This window comes from Perognathus longimembris, chromosome 1 (genome assembly GCF_023159225.1).
Source record: "Perognathus longimembris pacificus isolate PPM17 chromosome 1, ASM2315922v1, whole genome shotgun sequence".
Classification (NCBI taxonomy): domain Eukaryota; kingdom Metazoa; phylum Chordata; class Mammalia; order Rodentia; family Heteromyidae; genus Perognathus; species Perognathus longimembris.
In genome coordinates, this window is record NC_063161.1 from 76,339,836 (window position 1) to 76,364,859 (window position 25,024).

Sequence of the window (25,024 nt, forward strand, 5' to 3'; positions counted from 1 at the left end):
CTTTGAACTGAAATCCTTCCATCTCAGCCTCCTGAGTAGTTAGGATTACAGGCGTGAGCCACCAGTGCCCAGCTACCCTTATTCTTTAGAGATAGTTGGGCTATGTATAGAATCTCAACTAGAGATCATTTTCTCTCTCACTTTACCCTGTCATCACGTCAGTCTGTTCACCATCTAATGTTGTTGGAGAAGTTTATTACCATACTCACTGTCAAATCTTTGTTTTTTTTTGTGTGTGTGTCTCTGGAAACATTTAGGATCTTCTCTTACCCCTAGATCTGAAGTTTTCTGTCTCTCCCTCCTTTCCTTCACCTCCCTCCCTCCCTCCCTCCTTCCTTCCCTCCCTCCCTCCCTCCCTCCCTCTTTTTCCCTTTCCTTCTTTCTCCTGTTTTACCTTCTCAAGTATCTAAGATTACAGGCATGCGTTACCACACTCTATAAATTTCTATCATTTTTGTAAAAATCGCCATGACTTCCTTTCCTCATTCCTTTAGAGGGAAGTGTTCTCACTTGCAGCAGCACATTGCAAAATCTCCCCGAGGACTTGCCCTTTACCCAGCCAGCTGTGCCTCCTTGTGTCTTCTGCGCATGTTAGTTCTGCCCTGAGTCTTGTGCTGGCAGCCACTCCGGCCTGTGCCATGTGTGCTGAGGAGATCCTGACCGCTGGGTGCACGGTGCAGTTGCAGTGTGTGGCTCTGTGACCACCTGTGGCAGCGGCGCTATATCACTTCCTTGGGGTGCGTGTCCCTGAGGACTTAGTCTTACATGTGCATGTAGGAACGGGGTCCTGCTTACCTTGGCTGTGGGGGAGCCAGCTCCTCCTCCCTGTGCTCAGCCCAGAGCCCAGCGGCCTTCCTGGCGCACACTCCTCCATGCGACACTTGGCTGTTCAGTGTTAGGGTCCCCTCGGTGGCCTCCTTGCTGACATGGCCAGGAATGGGACAGAGCCGCAGAGCCACAGCCCAAGCTAGTTCCTGTGCATCCATCCAACTCTGTCCCTCTTCCTCTTTCGCCTTAGAACTGACGTTCTGTGGTCCCTGACCCTGTGCTGGGGTGGGCTTAGGCTTGAGCAGAGAGGGGTGTACGTGACCAGCCATTTCTGGCACCCAGTCTCAGAAGTGGGAGAGCCAAGCCAGCCTTGCACCCCAGACCTGGGCAGCCCCTGTCCCCCTCTGACCTGCCCTCCTTCACAGGGTTGCTGGACCTTGAAGATGACGGAGACCTGATCACCGTGGAGTTTGACGACGGAGACACGGGCAGGATCCCACTCTCCCATATCCGCCTCCTGCCACCAGACTACAAGATCCAGTGTGAGTGATGGGCACCACAGCCCCGGTGGCCGGCTGTCGTCGTCTGATGCCCTCCCCTGCTTCTGGGCTCTTGATTTTGCTGTTTGCATCATCGGAACCCACAAGAGATGGTGGATGATGGACATGAACCCCTTAATAGGCTGGGGTGGTCAGACATGAGGGCTCCCAGTGATCCATGAGGATAACCACAGGCCCAGCCGGTCTGGGCCAAGGGAGGCTGCCCAAACGTCACTATAATTTTATTATGTTATTCCTGGGGGTGGGGCTTGAACTCAGGGCCTGCGCTTATTTCTGGACAGGTGCCCTACCACTTGAGCCACACCCCCAGTCCTGCTTTAGTTTTTCATAGAGAGTCACACTTTTTTTTTTTTTTGCCTGGGCCAGCCTATGAGCTATCTCTTTTTCCTACATAGCTGGAATGTCAAGGTGTGTACCATCATTGCTTTTCAGATGGGGTCTTACTACCTTGGCCTCAAAGGATGACCTCAAAGATTATTTCTTTGCTTTCCTTGTAGCTGGGATTACAGGCATCCGTGACTATGCCCACTCTTAGTCAAGTATTATTTATGAAGGGCCGGAGAGGTAGTAGAGTACGGAGTTCCATACCCAGGACTGCAAAACAAAGTATTTTTATCTATGGCCTCAAGTTTTGTATGGCATGGCCTTCTTGCTGTGACCTGTGTGGTTGGAACTGCTGTCCCCTTTGCCCAGTGGTGTACCTGGGGCTCAGAGCTTAATGAGTCTCCAGAGGCAGAGCTGGCATGGCCTGCATTGTGCCTGACTTTAACACGCTCCAGGTGGCCCGCCATCGCCCAAGCCGGCCCTTGCGTCGGCCGTTCTGCTTCCTGGCGGCGGTAGCCGTCACGCAGGGCCTTGCGCCCCGCTGGGATGCGCGGCTCCGGGTCTGGAAGCTGGGCAGTGGAGCCTCGGGCCTGAGCTGCCTGACTTATGCTCACCCTGCAGGTGCGGAGCCCTCCCCTGCCCTCCTGGTGCCCAGCGCCAAGCGCCGTAGCCGCAAGACCAGCAAGGACACCAGGGAGGGCAAAGAGGGCGCTGGGACGGGCTCGGAGGAGCCGGGAGCTAAGGCGCGAGGGCGCGGGCGAAAACCCAGTGCCAAGGCCAAGGGTGGTAAGTTGGCCCAGGCCTGGGGGGTGGGGAGGGCGTGCACAAGTGATCAGTCCCCATCTCTCTGGAGCTGCACCCCGCTGGCCGCTTCTGCCCTGGCAGCCCGGGGGGGGGGGGGGGGAGGGCACGCAGAGCTGTGAGCACAGAGCTGGGCCTTGGCCTGGTGAGTCACTCAGGAATCAGGAGAAAGGTGCCCGAACCACCCCAGGACCCACCGTGGGGCCACTACATGTGGGGTGGCTGCTCCACCAGAGCTACTGAGCTCCACACAGCACCCAGATCCCGCCAGGGGCCATCAGGGCTTGCTTTCCTTCTGGGAATTGAACAAACTCACAGTCAACCACTTGAGCATGTTTTTGCCTTGGCTGACCTCAGACCACGATCCTCCTGTCTCTGCCTCCCAAGTAGCTAGGATTAAAGTTGTGAGTCACCACGTGTCTGCAACCAGAGCTTTCCTGGCTCATCTCCCACCAGGAAGGCCCTGGCCAACCTGGCCCGCCCCTGCCTGGGCCTCCATCCGTCGTCTTCTCTCTTCTAGACAGAGCGGCCGCCCTGGAGGAGGGGACTGCCAAGGAGGAGGTCCCCAGTTCTGCCTTGGCCCTGGAGCCAGTCAGTACCCCAAGCTCCAAGAAGAGCACCCCAGAACCTGTGGACAAGCGGGCCAAGGCCGCAAAGGCTCGCCCACCACCCCCACAGCCCAGCCCTGTACCGCCCACCTTCACCAGCTGCCCGGCTCCTGAGCCCTTTGGAGAGCTGCCGGCCCCTGCCACGGCCCTGGCCCCCGCCCCTCTTGTCGCCATGCCCGCCACCCGCCCAAAGCCCAAGAAGACGCGCGTTGCCGAAGAGTCGGCCACCAAGGGTCCCCGGAGGCCAGCAGAGGAGGCCAAGCTGCTTGTCAAACTGGACCACGAGGGGGTCACCTCCCCGAAAAGCAAGAAGGCCAAAGAGGCCCTGCTTCTGCGGGAAGACCCGGGGGCCGGGGGCTGGCAGGAGCCCAAGGGCCTGCTGAGCCTAGCCAGCTATGCCCCGGCAGCCGGCAGTGGAGAGCCCAAGACGGCCTGGCCCAAGGCCCTGGAGGGGGACCTCACCCAAGAGCCCGGGCCAGGGCTCCCACTGGAGGGTCCCGAGACCCCCAAGAGCCCGGACAAGGCCCAGGCCGAGCAGGATGGGGCTGAGGAGTCGGAGACGAACAGCAGCAGCAGCAGCAGCAGTAGCAGCAGCGGCAGCAGCAGCAGCAGCAGTAGTGGCAGCAGCTCAGAGACCGAGGGCGAGGAGGACGGGGACAAAACTGGGGGAGAGGGCCGGGGCGCCGGGGGCCGGCACTGCAGTGCTTCCAGCTCCAGGGCCTCCTCCCCAGCTTCCTCCTCCTCTTCCTCCTCCTCCTCCTCCTCTTCCTCCTCCTCCTCTTCTTCCTCTTCTTCCTCTTCCTCCTCCTCCTCTTCCTCCTCCTCTTCGTCCTCTTCTTCATCGTCCTCCTCCTCTTCCTCCTCTTCTTCCTCCTCCTCCACCACAGACGAGGACTCCTCCTGCAGTTCCGATGATGAGGTGGCGCCCGTGCCCTCGGCCAGCCCCTCCACCCCACCCACCCTGCCCAGCAAGGTGGCCAAGCCAGCCAGCAAGGCCCGCTCCTCGGCCCACTCCCCAGGCAAGAAGGCGCCTGCTGCCCAGCCCCCTGTCCCGCCGCCCCAGCCCCCACCACCCAAGGCCCAGGCCGGGGCCGGGGCCAAGAGCCGACCCAAGAAGAGAGAGGGCGTCCACCTGCCCACCACCAAGGAGCTGGCCAAGCGCCAGCGCCTACCATCCGTGGAGAACAGGCCCAAGATTGCCGCCTTCCTGCCCGCCCGGCAGCTCTGGAAGTGGTTCGGCAAGCCCACCCAGGTGACAGCTCGGGGCTCCGGGGTACTGTCCACGCCAGCTTTCCCCTTGCAGCTGCCCGATGCGGGGGTAGCTCGTGGCCCAGGTTATGGGCTTTAGAGAGAGGCCTGTACCCTCCCATCCCCACACCCAGAGCCTCCCTAGTGAAGACTTGCCAGCTAAAAGCCCAGGGTTCAGTCTCCAGGCTGGCCCACACACTCTGGCCACCCTCAGCTGATGGCTCAGCAGTGCCTATAGCAGGCTGGGACTGTGGCCTCCACATCCACCCTGACAGTTGGGGATTGGCCTTCAGAGGAGCCCTGCCAGCTACATGGGGCTCTGTGCTCCCACACACCTATGTATGCCCATGTATGGGCTTGTAAAATGAACTAATGCAGTGTGTAGGGATGGCCGTCCAGGTTTGCCTCTGGCACCTAGGGCTCTCACTGCAGTCTGCTTTGGGGTTAAGGCTGGTCTTTGGGGTTTGTTTGTGGTTGTTGTTTTTTGTATGCACAAGTCCCAGAGCTTGAGTTAGGCCTGGGCACTGTCCCTGACCTTTTTTTTCCCCCAAGGTTGGCGCTCTATCACTTGAACCACAGCTCCACATAGGGTTTTATGTTGGTTAGTTGGAGATAGCAGTTTTGCAGACATCCTGTGATCCTGTCTCCTAAGTAGCTAGGATTTATAGGTGTAAGCCACTGGGACCTCGTATCTTAGCCTCATACTGCTTTGAGTTGCAGCTACCTGGCCCCAGGATGCTGGACATTGGCTTTGTAATGATGCTGCCATCTGCCCATGTGCGGCAGAGGGACACGGGGCTCCGTCCACACTCGTTCACACTTGCTGTGATGGACCAGTGCAGTAGCTTATACCCCATACCCTACCTCTACCTCTCTTGGACCTCACGTTTGTGCCCACAAATTGAGTGTTGCAGGCAGCCAGCCTGGCTTTGTAGGGTGCTAGCACCCAGGGAGGGACAGCGCTGGGCCCCTGCTGGCCTGCCGTGAGCTTGTGCCCACCAGGCCTGGAGCAGTGGTCTCTGCTGGTCCCAGTGAGTGTCCTGCCAACTCCCAGGATGGACTGAAGTCCCCTTAGCCACAGAGCGCCACCTGTCATGTGAACCGGGTGTGCCGATTAGCCCTTTGTCTGTGACAGAAATCTCTGACACAACCAAATAAGGAAAAAGGGTTAATTCTACTTGAGCTTTGGAAATTTCAGTCAGTGGTCATTTGGCTCCTTTACTTTGGGTTTCTAGTAGAGCTGCTCAGTGCTTGGGAAACAAAAGAGAAAGGACCAAAGGGTATACTCCCTTCTAGAACAACCTACAATGTCCTGCTTTCTCCTACTAGGCCCGGCCTCTTAAAAGTCACGCTCCAATAAGCAATTTCCTCTCACTAGGCCCTGCCTCTTAAAGGTTCCGAACACCACTTGGCAGTGAGGTCACCCCCTAGCGTCCAGGCTTTCAAAATAGGAGCTTTGGGGGAACATTCCAGACCCAAACTTTAACAGGGATTTCTCCAGTTGGAGCCAAGACAAGGCTCCCCTCCCCTCCACCCCTTCCCCGCATGGCTTAGAGGGGCCCAGAGCTGGGTTCCGGGAGGCCGCAGGCTCCTAGGCTGGGCCTGGCCACTGACGGGCGCTTCCCCTCCCCTCCCCTGTCCTCCCCAGCGGCGCGGCATGAAGGGCAAGGCCCGCAAGCTCTTCTACAAGGCCATCGTGCGCGGCAAGGAGATGATTCGCATCGGGGACTGCGCTGTGTTCCTATCGGCCGGCCGGCCCAACCTGCCCTACATCGGCCGCATCCAGAGCATGTGGGAGTCTTGGGGCAACAACATGGTGGTCCGCGTCAAGTGGTTCTACCACCCCGAGGAGACCAGCCCGGGCAAGCAGTTCCACGAGGGCCAAGTGAGTGCCCGCTGCCCCTACCCCCACCGGGGCTGCCCTAGGGTCACACCAGGCTGGGCCCCCACCCACTCGTCCCCGTCTCCCCTTCCCGCCCCCAGCACTGGGACCCGAAGTCCAGCCGCAGCCTCCCCACGGCCCTGCGTGCCTCGAGCCAGAGGAAGGACTTCATGGAGGTAGGAAGGCAGCCCGGAGCTGGGCTGGGTGGCTTCTCCCTTCAGCCTGGCCCCTGCCGGTCCCCACAGCCGAGACCCCAGCGGCCACGCAGTCCCTGCCCGCGTCTGTGTCTTGCTGTCCCTCCTCGTCCTCCGGCCCCGCGTCTCCCTGCGCTCGGGGTCCTCTGGGTCTTGGCTTCGCTGTTTCTCTCGCACTGTGTGGCATCCCTCTTGGTCTCCCCTGGGCTGTCTGCCTCCTGGCATCAGGTCCCTGTGGCTCAGGATGGGTTGGGGTTCCCCCTCCTCAGCCCCATTCCCACCACCATGACCCCCTCCCGCGGCAGCGCGCCCTGTACCAGTCTTCGCACGTGGACGAGAACGACGTGCAGACCGTGTCGCACAAGTGCCTGGTGGTGGGCCTGGAGCAGTACGAGCAGATGGTCAAGACCAAGAAGTACCAGGACGGCGAGGGCCTGTACTACCTGGCCGGCACCTATGAGCCCACCACCGGCATGATCTTCTCCACAGACGGTGTGCCCGTCCTCTGCTGAGCGCTCCCCGGCCCTGCCGCGGTGCGCCTGGCCAGGTGTGCCAGCGGACGCTCTGCGAGTGTGTACATGTGTGTACTGTATGCATGCACGTGTGTGCACATGTGCACATGTCCCTTTGGCGCCCCCATGCAGGGTTGAGTGTGGCTCGGGGTGGCCCTGGCCAGGACCCGTGCTGGCGTCCCTTGAGCACCCCGTTGACACCTGGCGAGATCCCCATGCTCCCCCCCACCCCCCAAGCCTGTGCAGACTGACGTGGTGGGGAGCCAGCTTCTGAGGGACCGGACAGACATTCACCGCGGGGTTCAGCCACCCGCAGCATGGAGCTTACCCTCAAGGGTCCCCCAGCATGGGTTGGGGGTCCCCCAGTGCCATCCAGACTCAGTGACTATACCGGGCATCTGGGCGCCTGCTACGCCCTCCTCCATGGTCTCAGCGCAGCCTAGACTTGGGGAACAAGCCAGGGGGAGGCAGCCCCAACGCATCACCCGTGCCAGACCTTCACACTACGAGAACCCCCCTAAAATGGTGCTGAACCCTGTGCCCGGCCGTGTCCAGCCCCTCCCACAATAGGGAGGGCCGCTCTTACCTGTACAGTTTTATTGTACCAAGAGACTCGCCCGTCCTTGTATCATACACCTTCAAATGGAGTCGACTTTTTAATTATATATATAAAGATAAATATATATAAATATATATATATAAACTTTTTAAAACTGTGAAAAAAATAGCTATGAAATTATAAAAAAAAAAAAGCAAACACATTCTGACGTGCAGAATATTATTTTTTATTTCCTGTTAGATTGTGAGTGTCTAGCACCCGGCTTCACCGCCATCCTCAGCCCTTAGCACCCCCGCCCTGCCCATGTGTACTGTATGCACCCCCAGATGGAGAAAGGAGAGAGGGAGAGGGGACCCCGAGCTTGGCCCCTGCTCGGCCCAAAAGCACTTAACCAGCCCCTGCGCCGTCCGGACCCCGGAGGCCCCAGCAGACAATCTAGAGGAAAGGAAAAGCCAGACTTCGGGTTTTGTTTTGTTTTGTTTTGGGAGGGTGGGGGAGTTATTGTTTGCCTTTTTCTTTTTTTTTTTTTTAAGTTTCTTTTGGAATTTTGTTTGTTGGCAAAAATTCTGTGTGATCTTTTTCATAAAAAAAAAAAGAAAAAAAGATTTAATTGGAAAAATACTGTTGCTTGGAGTGATTTCTTTGAGGTGTGGGTGGTTCGTTCTGGGAGCCGCCAGCCACATCAGGCACTGGACGTGGAGGCAGAGGAGCCACTGGTTGTGTGGGACTAAATCTGAGCTTAGTTTAGGACAATGAGGGCTGGGAATGTGGCCTAGTGGTAGAGTGCTTGCCTAGCATGTGTGAAGCCCTGGGTTTGATTCTTCAGTGCCACATCAATGGAAAAAGCCAGAAGTGGCGCTGTGGCTCAAGTGGTAGAGTGGTAGCCTTGAGCAAAAGAAGCTCAGGGCTGGGCTGGGAATATGGCCTAGTGGTAAGAGTGCTCACCTCGTGTACATGAAGCCCTGGGTTCAATTCCTCAGCACCACATATATAGAAAAAGCTGGAAGTGGCACTGAGGCTCAAGTGGCAGAGTGCTAGCCTTGAGCAAAAAGAAACCAGGGACAGTGCCCAGGCCCTGAGTTCAAGCCCCAGGACTGGCAAAAAAAAAAAAAAAATGTTTAGGACAATGAGACATCAGGTTTTGCAGTGTTGGGACTTGCGCTCCAGGTTCTGAATAGGCAGGGTGTGGCAGCAGCTAGGGTATTAGCTGTGTTGGACTTAAAGTTCTCGGGCTGTGGTGTGTGTGTGTGTGTGTGTGTGTGTGTGTTTCCTTTCTTTTCATTTAAAATGTAGCTTGAAGGTCATGCATGGTTGCCACATCTATAATCCCAGTTCAAAGCAAAAAAATAGCAAGCCCCCCCCCCCCCCAATCAAGCAGCAAGCTGGGAGCACAGCAGGGAGTGCCTGTCATCCTAGCTATAATGAGAGGCAGATGTAAGAGGGTCGCAGTCTTTTCCATCACCGGACTTGAACCTGGGCCTGGGCACTGTCCCTGAGTTTGTCAACTCAAGGCTAGCTAGTGCTCTACTACTTGAGCCACAGCACCACTTTTGTTTTTTTCTGGTGGTTAATTGGAGATAAGAATCTCACAGACTTTGCTGCCGGGGCTGGCTTTGAACCAGGATCCTCAGATTTCAGCCTCCTGAGTAGCTAGGATCACAGATGTGAGCCACTGGTGCCCAGCAGGGTCGCAGTCTTGAGACCAATACAACAAAACCTTAAAATCCTATTTGACGTACAAAACAAAAAAGGGCTGGTAGGCATGGCTCAATCACTCACTCCCTGTGGCTGCATGCATGATGCCCTGAGTTCAAACTCCAGTACTGCAAAAAAGTAAAAGAAAAATAGACCAGGGGCTGGGAATATGGCCTAGTGGCAAGAGTGCTTGCCTCCTCTACATGAAGCCCTGGGTTCGATTCCCAGTGGCTCAAGTGGCAGAGTGCTAGCTAGCCTTGAGCAAAAAGAAGCCAGGGACAGTGCTCAGGGCCCTGAGTTCAAGGCCCAGGATGGCCAAAAAAGAAAAAAAAAGACCAGAAAGGATTTTGCACATCCTTCCCATACCTGGAAAATACACAGTCTGAGCCGGGCCGGGGCCTGGGCCTGGGGGAGCTATGCCAAAAGTTCTGCCCCTGGGAGGGGCTTCAGTTCTGTACCCCAAGCTGGGACCTTGAGAACCTGGAGTTGGGGACCAGTTACTCAGTGGTGGCGAACATAAGCCATCCTGGGCTTGTGGAAGAGGGCCAGGAAACTCAGCGTGTTTGCCCAGGACACTCAATTGTAGAAAAGCCTACATACACACACACACACACACACACACACACACACACACAGCATGGTGTACACACACACACACACACACACACACACACAGCATGGTGTGGGCCGGCCTACCTGCCCCAACCTGATGGCTCAACACTGGTGCACTGCTACCACCTGGTGGCAGCCTTTAGGCATTGCCCCTGATCCTAACCCACCCACACACCTTTCAGGCCTAAGCCACCCTCAAGCCTTCCAAGGGATGAATAGCCCAATCCTGCTCTTTGGAGATACTGAGGCATGGCACTAGGTAGGAATCTGGCCAGACTGCACAAGTTGTCCACATAGCTGCAAGCTGAGGTTTCCAGGGCAGAGACAAAACTGCCCCCCACCCCCACCTTAGGGCTTTCTCCCCACTCCCACTGGGCCTTGCCCAGCCTTTGAGGGCCCCCTAGGCTGCTCTGAAGCCCACAAGTGGCAGCTTTCCACCTGTGGCAGCCCATGCTTCCTGACCCACCAGCTCTGCTTAGAGATGTGGCCTGGTGCTTCAGAGCCCCTCTCCCCACGCTGCGGGCCCCCTACTGCTTCCAGCCCCCCACAAACACTTCTGGAGAGGTGGCAGCGGGCAGTCTCTCTGCCATCATCTTTAATGGCTAGTGCGCTAGAGGACACGCAGGGGGACAGGACACAGCAGGAGGTGGCACCGCTGGATGGGGTGTTGGGGTCCCTGGACGGCTGTGTTTGGCAGGACACTAGGGGGCCAGCCTGAATGTCCTCTGCCTACAGCTCATCCCCAGGACGCTCAGATTGAGAGCAGCCCTGAGGAGCCCCCTCTCCTGGACCACGAGTGAGTCAGGCGGAGCCAAAAGTGCTCCCACTGGGCCCTGCACCCCTCAGTGGGGACATGGGGTGGTCGCAGCATGGGGTGGACACGCTCAAGCCAGTCTCTAGACCCCCCCGAGGGACCGCTGCGGCTAGAGCAAACAGGACTCGGAAGGGGATGCAGGGGGCCCAAAGGCTGCCAGGTAGAGGGCCATTCTTTTTACCTGAGGCCTCTCTTCTGCCCTGACCCAGGGCCCCTACATTGATGAAGGGACACTTAAGCTTGTGGCCGGCCTTCCTGGCTGGGGGGTGGCTGAGTGCTGGCCTAGCTAGAGCTGAAGCCACCAGACGCGGGGCAAGGTGGGGGTGGCACGGGACACAGGGGAGGAGGGGAGACAGAGACGATGGGGGGGGGCGCACTGCTCCAGGCCAGAGAGCATGGCTGGGCCCAGGCAGGTGCTATCACTGGCATATGAGGAGGCCAGAGGGCCCCCCCGCAGGCACTGAGGCAGAGGCAGGAGGGGGGCCTCAGATCGTGGGGCCCCTCATCTAGCCTGAGAGGCTCCCTTGCCTGGGGCTTGGGGGGGGGGGCGGTGGCTGGGCTCAGGGCCCCATGGGGACGGAGCCGTTGGTGGTGATGGTATGGAAGCAGCTGCTGTGAGCTTCTCGGGTCAGGCTGTAGGTACAGTAGGCCACGGCAGAGCCCAGCGTCAACCCCGACATATAGGACACGGTCATGGTGTTCCCTGTGGACAAGACTGACCTGAAGGTGGAGACCAGGGGTGGCCACAGGAGCTGAGGCCACAGACAACTCCAGTGCCCCTCCAACAGTCAAAACTGACCCCACCCCAGGTACCTGCTCCCAGCTCTGTGCAAGCCTTGTCCTGTCCTGGACCTCCTTGAGCACTGGTGCTCCTGGCCAGTCCCCAGCCTCCCCTGTCCCCTACCCCTTTGCTCCAGGAACTCAAAGATGCCCCTGTCTCCAGCGGCTCCCTCCACCCTGATGCCACACCCTTTGCATCCTCCTGTGGCTGGCTCCCTCACCACCACTTATGACTTCCATTCTACTGCTTCCAATTCTCAGACTCATGTTTCCCTCACCCCTGCAATGAGGTTTGACCTCAGTGCCTCCGGCTTGCTTGACTGGGCTCACTCGGCACCGTATCAGTTGAGCCACAACTCTAGCCTGGTATTTTGCTAGTTAATTGGAGATGTAGTCTTACGGACTTTGGTGTGCAGGCTGCCCTCAAAATCCAATCCTCTGCATCTCAGCCTCCTGAGTAGCGAGGATTACAGGTGGAAACCACCAGCACCTGGCTGCGGTTCCTTTTTTACTTTACATCCAACAGAGCCTGGCACGTAGGGGCTTGCCAAGTAGAAGGGAAAGGAAGGAGTGTCTGCATGAGATGACTGACAGGTGTCCACACACCTCCCACCTTCCTCATGTCAGCTTGGCCCTCGGAACCAAATGCATTTTGCAGCGGGCTGCCCGCTGGCTTCTCCTGGCCTCAGTTTCCCCACTGAGGGAGACTGCACTGTGTGGGGCAGCCTCCTTACCTGCCAGCTCCCGCTGCTTGGGGCTCACTTTGCCAGCTGCCAAGATCATAGGCACACTCCCAAAGTAGCCATTGCTGATGCCCATGAGCAGTGAGAAGACGCAGGGCCAGGCGGGGTGGCGGAGGGCGGGCATGCCGCTGGGGTACACGCACAGGATGAAGAGAGGGATGAAGACCACACGCAGGCAGGAGCAGGCCAGCAGGTGTGTGCCCCGCCAATCCACAGGCAGAGCTGCCAGGATCTGCAGGGAGCAGGACCTGTGGGTTCCCCGCCTGGCATCCCCAGCCCCATTGTAACAGCTGGACTTCATGCTTGCTAGGCAGGGGCTCTACCAGGCGAGCCACGCCCCTAACATACAGGCCACACCTATCCGAGGAGGCCATGCCCTGCCAAATACACCACGCCCCTATCTTGTAAGGCCATGCCCCCAGGCCATTTCGCTTTAATCTTTCAGATAGCCTCTCATTTTTGCCCAACTTGGCCTTGAACCACATTCAACCTACCTGGCACTTGGCTGGGATTACAGTCATGAGTCACCCAGTGCTACTCATAATAACCTTGCTCGGGGGAGCCTGGGCTCTATTTGAGTCATAAAGGCACCAAGGCCCAGAGTCTCAGTGCTTCAAGCAGCAGAACAGCAGCGTTAGGATTCAGACCCACGAACTCAGTCAGCCTTGCTGTCTCTGGACCTCCAGACTCACCTCTTGGACCCCCTCAGCTGTGCATCTCTGGGTAAACAGCTTCCCCTCTCTGAGCCACATGCTCTTTCCCCATTAAGACAAGGCCCATCCCAGATCCGCACGAATCCTTGCACCAGATTCTTTTTCGTAACTGGCTGCCAGCCCTGTCTGCCTGGGGCAGCAGAGAATGTATTGCCCACTGAGTGACTTCAGGGCGCTCCCCAGCTCACTCTGCTCCCCAGCTGGCTCTCTGCTGGCCCACATCATCCCAAGGACCCAGGAACTAGAGGCCATGATGCCAGAGGAGGGGGGCTGAGCCTGGCAGACGCAGGTTTGGGGACCAGGCCTTCTTCCATGGGCACTGTTGGGGGCAGTTCTGTGGCGTGGTTGCAACTCTCTCCACCAGGGACCCCTGTGTGTCCTCAGCCTGGGAACGCTTCGGGCGGGGCAGGGGGGGGTGTCCAGGGAGGGCCTCCCGAGGTGGCTTACCTTGCCCACAAAGTCAGACAAGTTGAACACAGCCATGACCAGGATGGGCAGCCACTCGCCCAGCACGCAGTGGCGGATCTCAGACTCCAGGCCGGGAAACAGACATAGCGTGATGAAGTAGGTCACAGCGATGGACAGCATGTCAGCCCAGATGACCCGCGCCACCACGTACCGGTGCAACAGCAGAGCTGGGGGGGCGTGTGGTTGGGTCAGAGGGCAGCGCCCAGGGGGGCCCTGCTGCCTCCCACCTGAGCCTCTATCTGGCATGCAGATGGGGACCGTGGGGGGGGGGCATGCACGAGTCCCCCTCACCTCTGAAGGTGGGCCAGCTGCGCTTGGCTCGGGGCCGGGGTACATCAAAACGCACATAGGCTCCGCTGCTGCCCCCTGATGGCTCATGGGCTGGGCTGTCCTTTGGGGACCCACTGGTGGACAGGGCTGGGGCTTGGTGTTCCTGGAGGGGGAGCAGAAGAGGTCCAGAATTGGTGGTGGGATGGAAGGAAGGCAAGGGCCCAGCATCGCAAGCCCAGGAGAAGGGCAGCACGTTCAGGCTGGTATACAACTGGCATCTACTGTGCAGACACTTTCTCCATCCTTATCAAGAGATTTTAGTCAGGCACCTGTGGCTCCGTGGCTCATGCCTGTCATCCTAGCTACTCAAGAGGCCGAGACCTGAAGATCACAGTTTGAAGCCAGGCCTGGTAACAAAGTCGGTGAGGGGCTGGCCTAGTGGCAAGAGTGCTTGCCTTCTTCTATACACGAAGCCCTGGATTCGATTCCCCAGCACCATATATACAGAAAATGGCCAGAAGTGGCGCTGTGGCTCAAGTGGCAGAGTGCTAGCCTTGAGCAAAAAGAAGCCAGGGACAGGGCTCAGGCCCTGAGTCCAAGCCCCAGGACTGGCAAAAAATAAAAATAAATAAAATAAAGTCGGTGAGGCTCTTATCTCCAATAAACTACTCAGAAAAAGAGGCAGAGCACTAGCTTTGAAAAAAAGAATCTCAGGGACAGCACCCAGGCCCAGCATTCAAGCTCCAGGAGCAGAAAAACAAACAAACAAAAATAAAACTTGGGAGACAGCCCATTCCATCTTGTGAACCTTCTTCCTGGTTCTGGCCACCATAAGCAGGGCCCGCTCAAACCTCTTCCTTCTGGCACCCTGCTCCCCAGCTGTCCCCACCTACCCCAGCCCTAAGCTTCGCGTGCTTTTCCCACCCGTGCGCTCTGTGTCTTCCCCTCCAGGTTCACTGTGCTGAGAGGGCCACCAAGGGGCTTCAGGACACCCCTGTGCTGCCTCCCTCCTCCGGGGAAGGACTACGCGGCCTGAGGCCACCAGAGGGCGCCACAGTCCACCAGGAGGAGGTTAGGCCTTGCTCGGTCTGTCCTGGCTTTCCCCCATGGAGGGAGAGACAAATAACAAGGCCACCCCAGGCACAGCTGTCTGCTGGGGACACATCGGGTGAGCCCCGATCTTGCAAGGGAGGAATCACACGATGGATCCTCCCGCCCAGGTTTGCTGGCTGGCTCTGATGTCTCAGGAACCGGCCACAGCCCTGAGCCCTTCTCCCTGGCTCTGCCTGGCCTCTGGGTGCAGCGAACCTCAAACCTCGGGGAAGCAGACGGGAGTGACCTGCGGGCCGAGCGCGCGGGAAGGGGCCCCGGCCGGGCTGTCCCGACAAGATGGGCCAGGGGAGCGGCCGTAGGCGGGAGCGGCCGCGCGCACTCACCAGGTGGACGTCCCCGGCGGCCACGTCGTGGTGCACGCGGTAGCCGGCTCGCACGCGGCGGCTGTCCCGCGGCCGCGACGTGTGGTAGAGCACGAAGCGGCTGCGCCGCACCAGCAGGTGCAGCAGGAAGCAGAGCAGCTCCAGGCCCACGGACACCAGGAAGAAGATGAGCGTGCTGGCCCGCTCGTCCGGCAGCAGCAGCTTGGTGAGGATGCGGCTCAGAGAGATCATCACCCCCGCTGTGCCTGGGGGGCCGCGACGAGCAGGGGCTCAGCGCCAAGAGGGCCTCAGGCCTGGCTCTGCCGGCCCCTGAGTCATGCCCAATGCCCCAGGTCCCAGCACATAAAATGCCCCATCTCCTCCCAGGCCTCGCACCTCCAGCGTGCCCAAAGCCACACCTCCTCCCGGGCCCTGCCCCTCCAACACGCCCAATGCCCTACCTCCTCCCAGGCTCCACCCCTTTCAGCATGCCCGATGCCCCACCTTATCCCGGGCCCTGCCCCTTTCAACATGCCCAATGCCCCACCTCCTCCCGGGCCCCGCCCCCCCAGCGTGCCCAATACCCCACCTCCTCCCGGGCTCCGCCCCTCCAACATGCCCAATGCCCCACCTCTTCCCAGGCCCCACCCCCTCCAGCACGTCCAATTCTCCAACTACGACCCCAGGCCCCATCCCCTCCAGCATGTACAATGCTTAACTTCCACCAGGCCCTGCCCACTGCAGCATGCCCAATGGCCTCCCATTCCCCAGCCTTGCTCCATCCAGCTACATCCATATTCGTCCTGTCCCTCCATCTCCCCCCAGCCCTGCCTCAAGGATCCCTGCCTTTGCTCCCTTCCTGCCCCAGATCCTTCGGCTCTCCCACTCCAGGCACATCTGGTCTCCCTAACCCCAGACCTTCTGGCCTCCTTGGTCTTCTCATCCATCCTCCCAAGAGCTGGCCCCAGGGCCGTGCACACACATACAACCTCTGCTTCCACCACTCTGCTGAGCACCCAGCATCATCCTACCCAGAGGACCCAGTGGGAGTCTATAGACACATGGGGCTTGGCAGGGGGCAAACTGAGGAAGGAAAATGTAAGATATGAGCTGGGCAGAGGAGCTGGCAGGGAACTGGTGGGAGCCATGTGTTCCAGGTCCAGATGCAGGCCAGGGAGCAGGGTGCTGGTCAGGAAGGCTGCAGCCAGTAGGTGGAGTTTCATATAAATTCAACTACTGGGCAGCAGGGAGCAGGACCAGGTTACAGACCCTATGAGCCATGGGGGCCCTAAACAAATCTTTCTTGAGGAACTCTGGCTATATACCCCTCACCCCAAATCAGCTTGCCGGTACCTTGGTGAACCCGCTGCACTCACCCTATAAAATCTACTGGCAAAGTGACCAGTGGGCTCAGAGACCCTTCAGGGACCACAACCCTGTCATTGGTCTATGAACATCTGGTCGACCTCAGCACTAAGCTGTAGAATGTGGCAGAAGGGGAGCAAAGGAGAGCAACCCATGTCAGTCATGGCTTGGGTCCACTTCCAACCTGGCACTTCTGCGCATGGGACCCTGATGCCTTCCTGGGCTAAGAGACAGGATGGGAGGACAGGAGACCTGCCGCCTGGCCAGGCTGGAGAACAAGGGACAGACTGGGGAATTGGAAGGTCCACAGGGTGTGGAGGAGGCCTGTCTGGGTTGCTCAAAAAACTGAGGGGGAGAGCTGGGGGTTGAGTGAAGAGAACTGTTTATAAAGGAGTGACTGGGAGGTGGCCTTGTGGCTTGGGATAAGTATGCTGGAGAGGCCCCCCTTAAGTGTGTGTGTGTGTGTGTGTGTGTGTGTGCCAAGCAGGAGAGCCTGATGACACCAGCATCTGACATCATAGGTGTGTGCATATGTCCCCAACATACAGACACAGACACACACAGACACCACCCGCTACACCAACTTCCTGGGCCACAACATTCCAGGGACACACATGGTCCTCCTACCCCCACATGGCATACACATATCCCTTGCACTCTATCCAGGTGCAGAGAGAGACCCCCCAGACCCGCATGCCCAGTGCCCTATCCGTGCAAGGAACACTATGGTGGAGTCCACAGCCCACAGGAGCTGGTACCCCTTGGGGCCCTCAATACTCACTCTCCCCGGTCATCACTCCCTGCGTGTACCTCTTGGGCAGCAACCCCGTGTACCCATAGAAGCTTGATTGCTGCACTTAAGAGAGAGGAGGGAAACAGTGAGACACCATTTGTCACCTGTCAATCAGAAAAACCCCAGGCATTGAGGCTGATGCTGTAATGTCCATGAGGTTGGACATGCCGGACCCCACCGTCCCCACACCTATAATCATCAGGGCACTTGGGAGGCTAAGGCGGGAGGACCTTGAGTTCAAGGCCAGCCTGGGCTACACTGGGAGAACTATGCACCAAACCAAGAGCAATGAGGTGGGACAGCCCTTGAAATGCTGACGGATACCTGAGTCCAAGGCACTGCCTCCAACATGTTGTGCTCACATGTGCACAAGGCAGGGGGTGTGGGCCGATGTGCCAGCCACTTATCTGGCCTTGTGCCCTGGGTCTCTGCCCACCCTGTGTGCGCCCCTCCCCCTCCCTACCTGTACAGCCAAAGGCTACGGTGCCCACAGCAGCCAGGTTGATGGCGTAGGCCTGGTCATGAGAGAAGAGCTGGAGCCACACATCACAGATGCTGATAAAGAGCAGGGGTCCCAAGGCTAGGAGGTAGCCTGTGGGGAGATGCTGTGAGGGGGAGGGGTGGTCTTGGGGGCTCCTGATCACCCCTCAACCACGTGTGCAGCCAGGTCTCAGTCTGGGGCTCTCTCTGCCCTTCCCTTTTCATGCTGGGTGAACCAGGGGCCGCTGGAAGGTCTAGGGAACAAGCTGGAGGGCTTTCTCGAGGAGCTTCTTAGAAGAGCACCCTGGGCAGAGGGAGCTGGAGTATAACATGGTGTCACAGAGCCAGGCATGGAACTGGCATGTGGGGGACCCCTCTACCCTCCCAGTGTGGAAGCCATGATGTGCCTAGGAAATATGTCCACCGGTGTTTTTTTATGTTCAAGGAAGACAAGGCTGGGAAAGTGGAAGCCCAGGGGTGCTGTGTGCAGGCCCCCGGCATACCTGCGGTGATCCTCGTGTGCAGACTCAGCCCCTCCACCACCACGTTGTTTAGGAGCACAGCGGCCAGCGCCACCAGGATGTAGGTGAGGCTCATGTCAAACACAATGGAGGTCCCTGCAGGGGCCAGGGAGCAAGTATCAGGGCCCAACCTCTATGCCATCTCTGCTGCGGGAGCTTCCTTTCCCCTCCCCCAAGGGGCCACTGCCCAGAGAGGGGGAGGGCTTGCCTTCTGGTCACCCAGCATATGTGTGTGTGTGGGTGTTTTCTTGTTTTTTGTTTTGTTTTGCCAGTCCTGGGGTTTGGACTCGGGGCCTGAGCACTGTCCCTGGCTTCTTTTTGCTCAAGGCTAGCACTCTACCACTTGAGCCACAGCGCCCCTTCTGGCCGTTTTCTACATATGTGGTGCTGGGGAATTGAACCCAGGGCTTCATGTATACAAGGAAAGCACTTTTGCCACTAGGCCATATCCCCAGCCCGAGTGTGTGCGTGTGTGTTTTCTTAAGGTTCTCAGGGCCTGGGCGCTATCCCTTAGGATTTTTTACTCAAGGATAGTGCTCTACCACTTGAGCCACAGCTCTACTTTTGTTTCATTGTTGTTTTTGGTGCTTAATTGGAAATAAAAGTCGCCAACTTTTCTGCTATGGCTATTTTCAAACCTTGACCCTCAGATCTCAGCTTCCTAAATAGCTAGGATTACAGCCGTGAGCCATTGGTGCCTGGCAAGAATATCTGTTCTCTTCCTCTCCCCCACCCCTACACCCCTTTCCTTTCCTTTTCATTTCTTTTCTTCTCCTTCCTTCCTCCCTCTCTCATTTCAAGAATTTTCATTGTTCTGTTTTTTTCTATTATTATTATTATTATTATTGCCAGTCCTGGGCCTCAGAGTCAGGGCCTGAGCACTGTCCCTGGCTTCTTTTTGCTCAAGGCTAGTACTCTGCCATTTGAGCTACAGTGCCACTTCTGGCTGTTTTCTATATATGTGGTACTGGGGAATCGAACCCAGGGCTTCATGTATACAAGGCAAGCACTCTTGGCACTAGGCCATATTCCCAGCCCCTTATTTATTTATTTTTTTAAGTTTTACTTTTAGCTGGCTCTATGGCTTTAACTCTGGGCCTGGGCACTGTTCCTGAGCTTCTTTTGTTCTACCACTTGAACCACAGCACCACATTTAGCCTTTTCTGAGTAGTTTACTGGAGATAAGAGTCTCATAGACTTTTCCTGCCCAGGCTGGCTCTGATCTCAGCCTTCTGAGTAGCTAGGATTACAGTCATGCGGTACCAGAGCCTGGCTCCTTGTTCTGTTTTCAGTAAATGCCAACAATCTATCTTCATTCACCCTCTTTGTGAGTCTCATCCCATCCCTAACACCTACTTCTTTAAAGGACCTATTTCTCTTTCCCAGTCGCCAACCCTCTATTTATCCACAGCTTTCTTTGAGATTCTTCATGCATAGTTACAATGCATTTAAAAATTATGATCTTTTAAATTTTATTTATTTGTTTTTGCCAGTCCTGGGCCTTAAACTCAGGGCCTGAGCACTGTCCCTGGCTTCTTTTTGCTCAAGGCTAGCACTCTGCCACTTGAGCCACAGCGCCACTTCTGGCCATTTTCTGTATATGTGGTGCTGGGGAATCGAACCCTGGGCTTCCTGTATATGAGGCAAGCGCTCTACCACTAGGCCATATTCCCAGCCCCAAATTATGATGTGTTTGACACAGTCTTGCTAACTTTCCCTGGGCTGGTCTCACATTCATGACTCTCCTATGCAGGGACTACAGGATTACAGGGCAGAGCACCTGGCTAAGGAAGGAGTACATCTGTGAGTAAGAAGGGTTCCATGCTGGGGGGCAGGGAGGGGCCAACCTGGGTACTTGTGGTGCAGATAATCAACGTCCGTGATGAAACTGTTGTATGGCAACAGGAAACCCACGCCAGCCAGCAGCATGGCAAAGTAGATGGCATGGTAGCGGTCCTCGGGCACCGGCTCTTCCACTGCTAAACCAAGACATCAGGAGAGAGATGGCGAGTCCACTCAGGCCACGGCCACAGCATTCCCACAGCCACTGTTCATATGAGGGTCACAGCTGTCTGTGTTACTGTCTTGTGTCAGAACTGGGACTTGAACTCAGGGACTCCACTCTCACTTGGCTTTTTCCTCTCAAGTCTGGTGTTCTACCACTTGAACCACACGGTTCCACTTCTAGTGTTTTGTTGGTTAGTTGGACCTAGGAGTTGGGGATTTTTTTCTTCTTGGGCTGGCTTTGAACCTTGATCCCTAGACTCAGCTTCCTAAGTAGCTAGGACTATAGGCATGAGCAACTGGTACCTGGGATAAACTACCTTTCTTACTTACTTTCTTTCCTTCTTATTTCTTATTTCCTTTCTCTTCTGAGTAGCTAGGATTACTGGTGTCAACCACTGGTGCCTGGCAAGCCAACCTCTCATACCCTTTATGCACATATCTATAACCCCACTCAAGCTGGGCACCGGTGGCTCACGCCTGTCATCCTAGCTACTCAGGAGGCTGAGATCTGAGGATCTCAGTTCAAAGCCATCTTGGACAGAAAAGTCCCCAGGAGACTCTTATCTCCAATTAACCACTCAAAAATGGGAAGTGGTGGTGTGGCTCAAGTGGTACAGCACTAGCCTTGAGCAGAAAGAGGCTCAGGGACAGCACCCAGACCCTGAGTTCAAGCCCCATAACTGACCCCCCAAAAATCCATAACCCTATCATCTATCTATCTATCTATCTGTCTGTCATCTATCTACCTGCCTACCTATCTCTCTCTCTAAACTATCTGTGTTTTGATTTTGTTTCTCCAGTTGAACCCTGGCTGATCTAGCCACCTTCACCCTAGCAAGCACAGTTAAATCATTGCTACCATGGTGACCCACTCCTGTGGCCATGGCTATCAGGCCTGAGGGCCTGGCCTAATATAACTCCATCCCTCTGCCTAGGAGCAGAGGCTCACCCTAACCCAAGCCAGGGCTTTATCAGCCCAACCTCTACTGTCCACATACAGAGATGAGGACCCGCAAACAAGACTGCTGATTCCGTGTGCCCCCTTCACCTACCCAGTGACAGGGAGGTGAAGACAGGGCCTCCACAGCCCAGACCCATGACTGATGGCAACCAGCATGGAGTCAGGCCCTGCCCTGGGCCTGTTTATTACCGCAGCAGCTGTGACCCAGCCTGATGGGATCTGCACAGCTCTGCTTCAGTCCTGAGGCCCCATGGCTCCCCTCAGGTTGACAGGGCTTCTGGCTTGTCCCGGCTCCGGGACACACACGCCAGGTCCATCCCCCACTCACTGGCATCTGTGAATGTGGACACGCCCCTGGCCCTGACACCCTGGTCCTCCAGCTGGAAGTTGTCGAAGCTGAAGCTCGTCACCACACTCCGCTCAGGCGTGGCCACCTCCCCGGGCTCCTTGAGGCGCTGGCTTCCTATGGAGCCCATGGCAACCGACACGCTAGGGGAAAAAGAGGTAGGTAAGGAGGCCAGGCAAGGGAACACCTGACACTACTGCCAAGGATTCTCCCCTTTTGATATTCATCACAAACTTGGTAGTGAGGTGATTCCAGCTTGCTCACTGCTATGCACATGGGGTGGGAACAGTAAAGGCTTGCCCCAGGAGCAACCATGGTGGACAGCGTGGAAGTGGCGACCTCGGTTGGGCACAGGCGACACAGACTTGGTGTGCAATGAGAAACAGGTGATACCATGAAGCACATTGAAATGAATGACTATACCTGCATCTCTGCGAGGGAGATGCAGGTTTTCATTCGTTTTCCAGTCAAGGACAATAGGGTTTTGGGGTGGCTTTATCCCACCTTGGTCTCCCAGGTATAGTAGTGGCACCCCCTCATCCCAACCCAAGTCTGTGTGACACTCAGCCACGATGGCCCTCAGTTCTAAAGCCAAATTCTTAGAGTTTAGTGATCTATACTGGAGAGACCCCACTGTGGGGGTTACCCTCTGCCCAAATAGGGGGCTCTACCTTCACCTCTTAAAACTTATCAGTGAAGCTGGGTGCTGGTGGCTTACATCTGTAATCCTAACTACTCAGGAGGCTGGGATCACGGTTCAAAGCCAGCCCTGGCAGGAAAACCTATGAGATTCTTATCTCCAATTAACCACTAAAAAGCTGAAAGGGGAGGTGTGTGGTAGAGGGCTAACCTTGAGCACAAAAGCTCAGGGACAGCATGCAGGACCTGAGTTCAAGCTCCAGGACCACACACACACACACAAAAAAAGACCTGGCTTGGATTTAACTGATGGTGGCCACAGAGACACCCTTGCCCTCAGCCAGGGCCTGTGGAGGGCGTGGGGACCCTCACTTGGGTGCCTCTTGGACTCTGTCCTACTCTGCCCCCCTCCTTAGGCATGAAAGATGGGTGAAGGGAACAGTGGTAGGATGGAGCCCTGGACAGCCCTGGACAGCGTCCGAACCCCAAGTGTCCTGGCTTGTGTCCAGCAAGGGCTCTGAGATGAAGCCCCAGACACAGCATCCTGGCGGTGCCTGGGCAGCACGCGAGCTTTCCGCCTCGCTGGGGCCTCGCCATCCGGGAAGGCAGACGTGCTCTGCATCCAGCCAGGCGGGCCCGCCAATCCCTCTGACTCGGCTGGTGTGGCGGGCAGATGCCACACACACTGCCCACCTTTCAGTCCGTCCCCACGGCCCTCCCCTCTCACCTCCCTCCCCTGACTTCTCACACTCAATATCAGGAGCCTGGGACCTCGAATCTCCCTTCCCCCCCTGCCCCTTTTAATTAAAATGTAAGCACATGCAGACAAGCTAAAAAAATAAAACAGCTTTAAAACAGATTTATTTCTGCTCTCCTACCTCTAATTGCTGGACCCCCTAGGTCAACGGCTCTACAGAGCAGCTGAGATGACACCAGTTATTTCTCTGATCTTCTGATCACCCCCTGGGTCTCAGTTTCCCCACCTCATCTTTCACAGATGGAGAAGAACTGAGTGACTGGTAGAAAAGATGTGGCTGCCGTTCAGAGAGCACCAAGTGGACCATGATGGGGAGAGAGGGCTGACCCCCAGCACCCTTGAAAAGCAGGGCTCTAAACCCTAATTTACACAAGACAGGACTGAAGCCCAGGGAGGCCAAGTCCAGATTAGTAGCTCACAACTCAAACCTTCAGCCCCTCCCATTGGGGGGTGCTGTGACTCTCTGTAGGGGGTGCATCTGGAACTCAGTGCCACCTGGCCTCCCTCCCAGGCTACTGTGGTCGGCATCCAGAGGGGACAAGGGAAATGGAGTTCCACTTGGAAAGCCAGCCTGCTTGCTGGTCCTCCTCAGGCCTTGAACTTCTGGCTTGGCCACAGACCTGCGGAGCTGGATGCCCTTGGGTCCTCCTGTCCCCTGTGCTGTGGACGCGGCCTCAAGGGGGCCCGGCTGCCTCAGGGCTTCTCCTGGCTCATTCCACAGCCCAGCTTTTCAGGTGTTTGGCTCAACTGCTTTAGGATTGTGGGCTTTAAATCCCTTGCGGTGCCACCTTCTCGGAGTACCGGGGGGCAGATAAAGGCAATGTCCTGGGCCACCGGCTGAATGGACAAGGGCCTGAGGTGCTGGACAGGTTGGGGGTGTCCCAGGCTCCTCGCCCTCCCTTCCCCAGGTTTCTGTATATTCCCAGAGCATCCCGCAGCCCCCTGATGCTCCTGTTAGCGTCCCCAGTAGCAGCAAAGTTAGACCCCCGGGCCTGTGACCTCAGGCAAAAGGGGGGAATCCCTGGGGCGATCACGAGGTGACCTCTGGGCCCAGGTCCTGCCACTCCCAGCAGTTTTCCCGAGAACTAGGAGAAAGCTGGCTGAGGGGGAGGAATGAGACAGGGAGAGAGGGGTCCAAGAGGAACTTCGGGTGAGAGACCCCTTGGGGTGCACCGAGGGGTGAAGGTGGCGCCCAGATGGGCTCGGCCGGGGCCACGGGCGCCGCGTCCCTTCCCGGACCCGTGCCCGGCGCCTGCAGCTGGAGTGCAGGGTGCCGGCCCTCTGCGATGCTGGACAGGGCCGGGGGACCCCACGTCCCAGGACCGGGGATGCGGCGGGGACTCCACGCCGGCCGGCGGGAGGGGGAGGGGGCGCGCCGCAGACAAAGGCTCCGACAGGTCCCCGCCGGCGTCGCCCCGCGCCGCGGCTCGTCCCCGCCCGCCGCCCGCCACCTCCGCCGCGACACTCACCTCGGCCGGCCCCGGGCTCGCGGTCCTCGGTGCCCTCCCGCCTGCGCCCGCACTCCGCCCGCCGGGCCCCGATCCCCGCGGCTCGGACCGGGCGCCGCCCGCCTCCTCCGCGGTGTCCGGGTCCGCCGGCCCGGGTCCGCCGGCGCGTGCGGGGGGCGCAGCGGCGGCGGTGAGCTAGCCCGGCCCGCGCTCCGCCCCGCCCCGCCCGGCCCCGCCCCTCGCCCCCCCTCAGCAGCGAGGCCGCGCCCACTTCACGGGCATCTCCTCGGCGTGACCCCCACAGCCTAAGAATCTTATTAGCATATCCCGCCCACTACCCAACCATCTCATCATCGTAACCCCGCCCAAAGCTCAAGTCTTTTATCTGTATGGCCCCGCCCACAATCCTCTCATCAGCATAGCTCCGCCCACCGCACCAGCCTCTCACCCGCATAGCCCCGCCCCCTGCCCCCTCCCAGCCCCTCTCTTTGCACCCTTTTTCATCCAGGCTGAACTCTTGATCCCAGATACTGAGGGAGAAGGATGGGGAAGGGGCTTGCTGGCCCTGGCCACCCCAAGAGTTCCTGCCGCTGACTTAACGGACCATCCTCACTGTCCAGCCTATCCACCCTCCTCCCTTCCTCAGCACAGGTGACCAGACTGAAAGTTTTTTAGCTGGAGTATGAGTTTTCTGGAGAACATGTCAATGTAGGGATTCAGCCAGGTGAAGTCAGGAACCAG

At 57.6% G+C, this 25,024-nt stretch overlaps 2 protein-coding genes across 7 annotated transcripts in view; one reads left to right on the forward strand and one right to left on the reverse strand.

Moving 5' to 3' along the window:
• Tnrc18 (trinucleotide repeat containing 18) overlaps window positions 1–8,186 on the forward strand; it is a 75,885-nt gene extending 67,699 nt beyond the window's left edge. For 3 of the 5 annotated variants that reach the window (XM_048329938.1, XM_048329943.1, XM_048329940.1), the window contains 6 exons: window positions 1,194–1,310; window positions 2,274–2,438; window positions 2,974–4,313; window positions 5,958–6,194; window positions 6,293–6,367; window positions 6,691–8,186. In XM_048329938.1, coding sequence (XP_048185895.1) covers window positions 1,194–1,310; window positions 2,274–2,438; window positions 2,974–4,313; window positions 5,958–6,194; window positions 6,293–6,367; window positions 6,691–6,897 — 2,141 coding nt within the window. In that variant the 3' untranslated portion in view covers window positions 6,898–8,186. The remainder of the gene's footprint in view (window positions 1–1,193; window positions 1,311–2,273; window positions 2,439–2,973; window positions 4,314–5,957; window positions 6,195–6,292; window positions 6,368–6,690) is intronic. The other 2 variants (XM_048329945.1, XM_048329947.1) reach the window with 1 other exon arrangement.
• A 2,706-nt stretch (window positions 8,187–10,892) lies between these two features.
• On the reverse strand, window positions 10,893–24,335 carry Slc29a4 (solute carrier family 29 member 4). Of its 2 annotated transcripts, none has more exons than XM_048329984.1 (11): window positions 24,305–24,335; window positions 21,422–21,582; window positions 19,973–20,101; window positions 18,108–18,221; window positions 17,588–17,716; window positions 17,113–17,187; window positions 14,988–15,232; window positions 13,573–13,714; window positions 13,261–13,448; window positions 12,092–12,332; window positions 10,893–11,280 (listed from the first exon to the last, which is right to left on the reverse strand). In XM_048329984.1, the coding sequence occupies exons 2-11, from the start codon at window positions 21,567–21,569 to the stop codon at window positions 11,138–11,140; spliced, it is 1,554 nt and encodes a 517-aa protein (XP_048185941.1). In that variant the 5' UTR covers window positions 21,570–21,582; window positions 24,305–24,335; the 3' UTR covers window positions 10,893–11,137. The 2 variants fall into 2 exon arrangements, with proteins under 2 accessions (XP_048185941.1, XP_048185934.1); XM_048329977.1 differs by having other exon boundaries at window positions 19,973–20,104.
• Window positions 24,336–25,024: the final 689 nt, after the last annotated feature.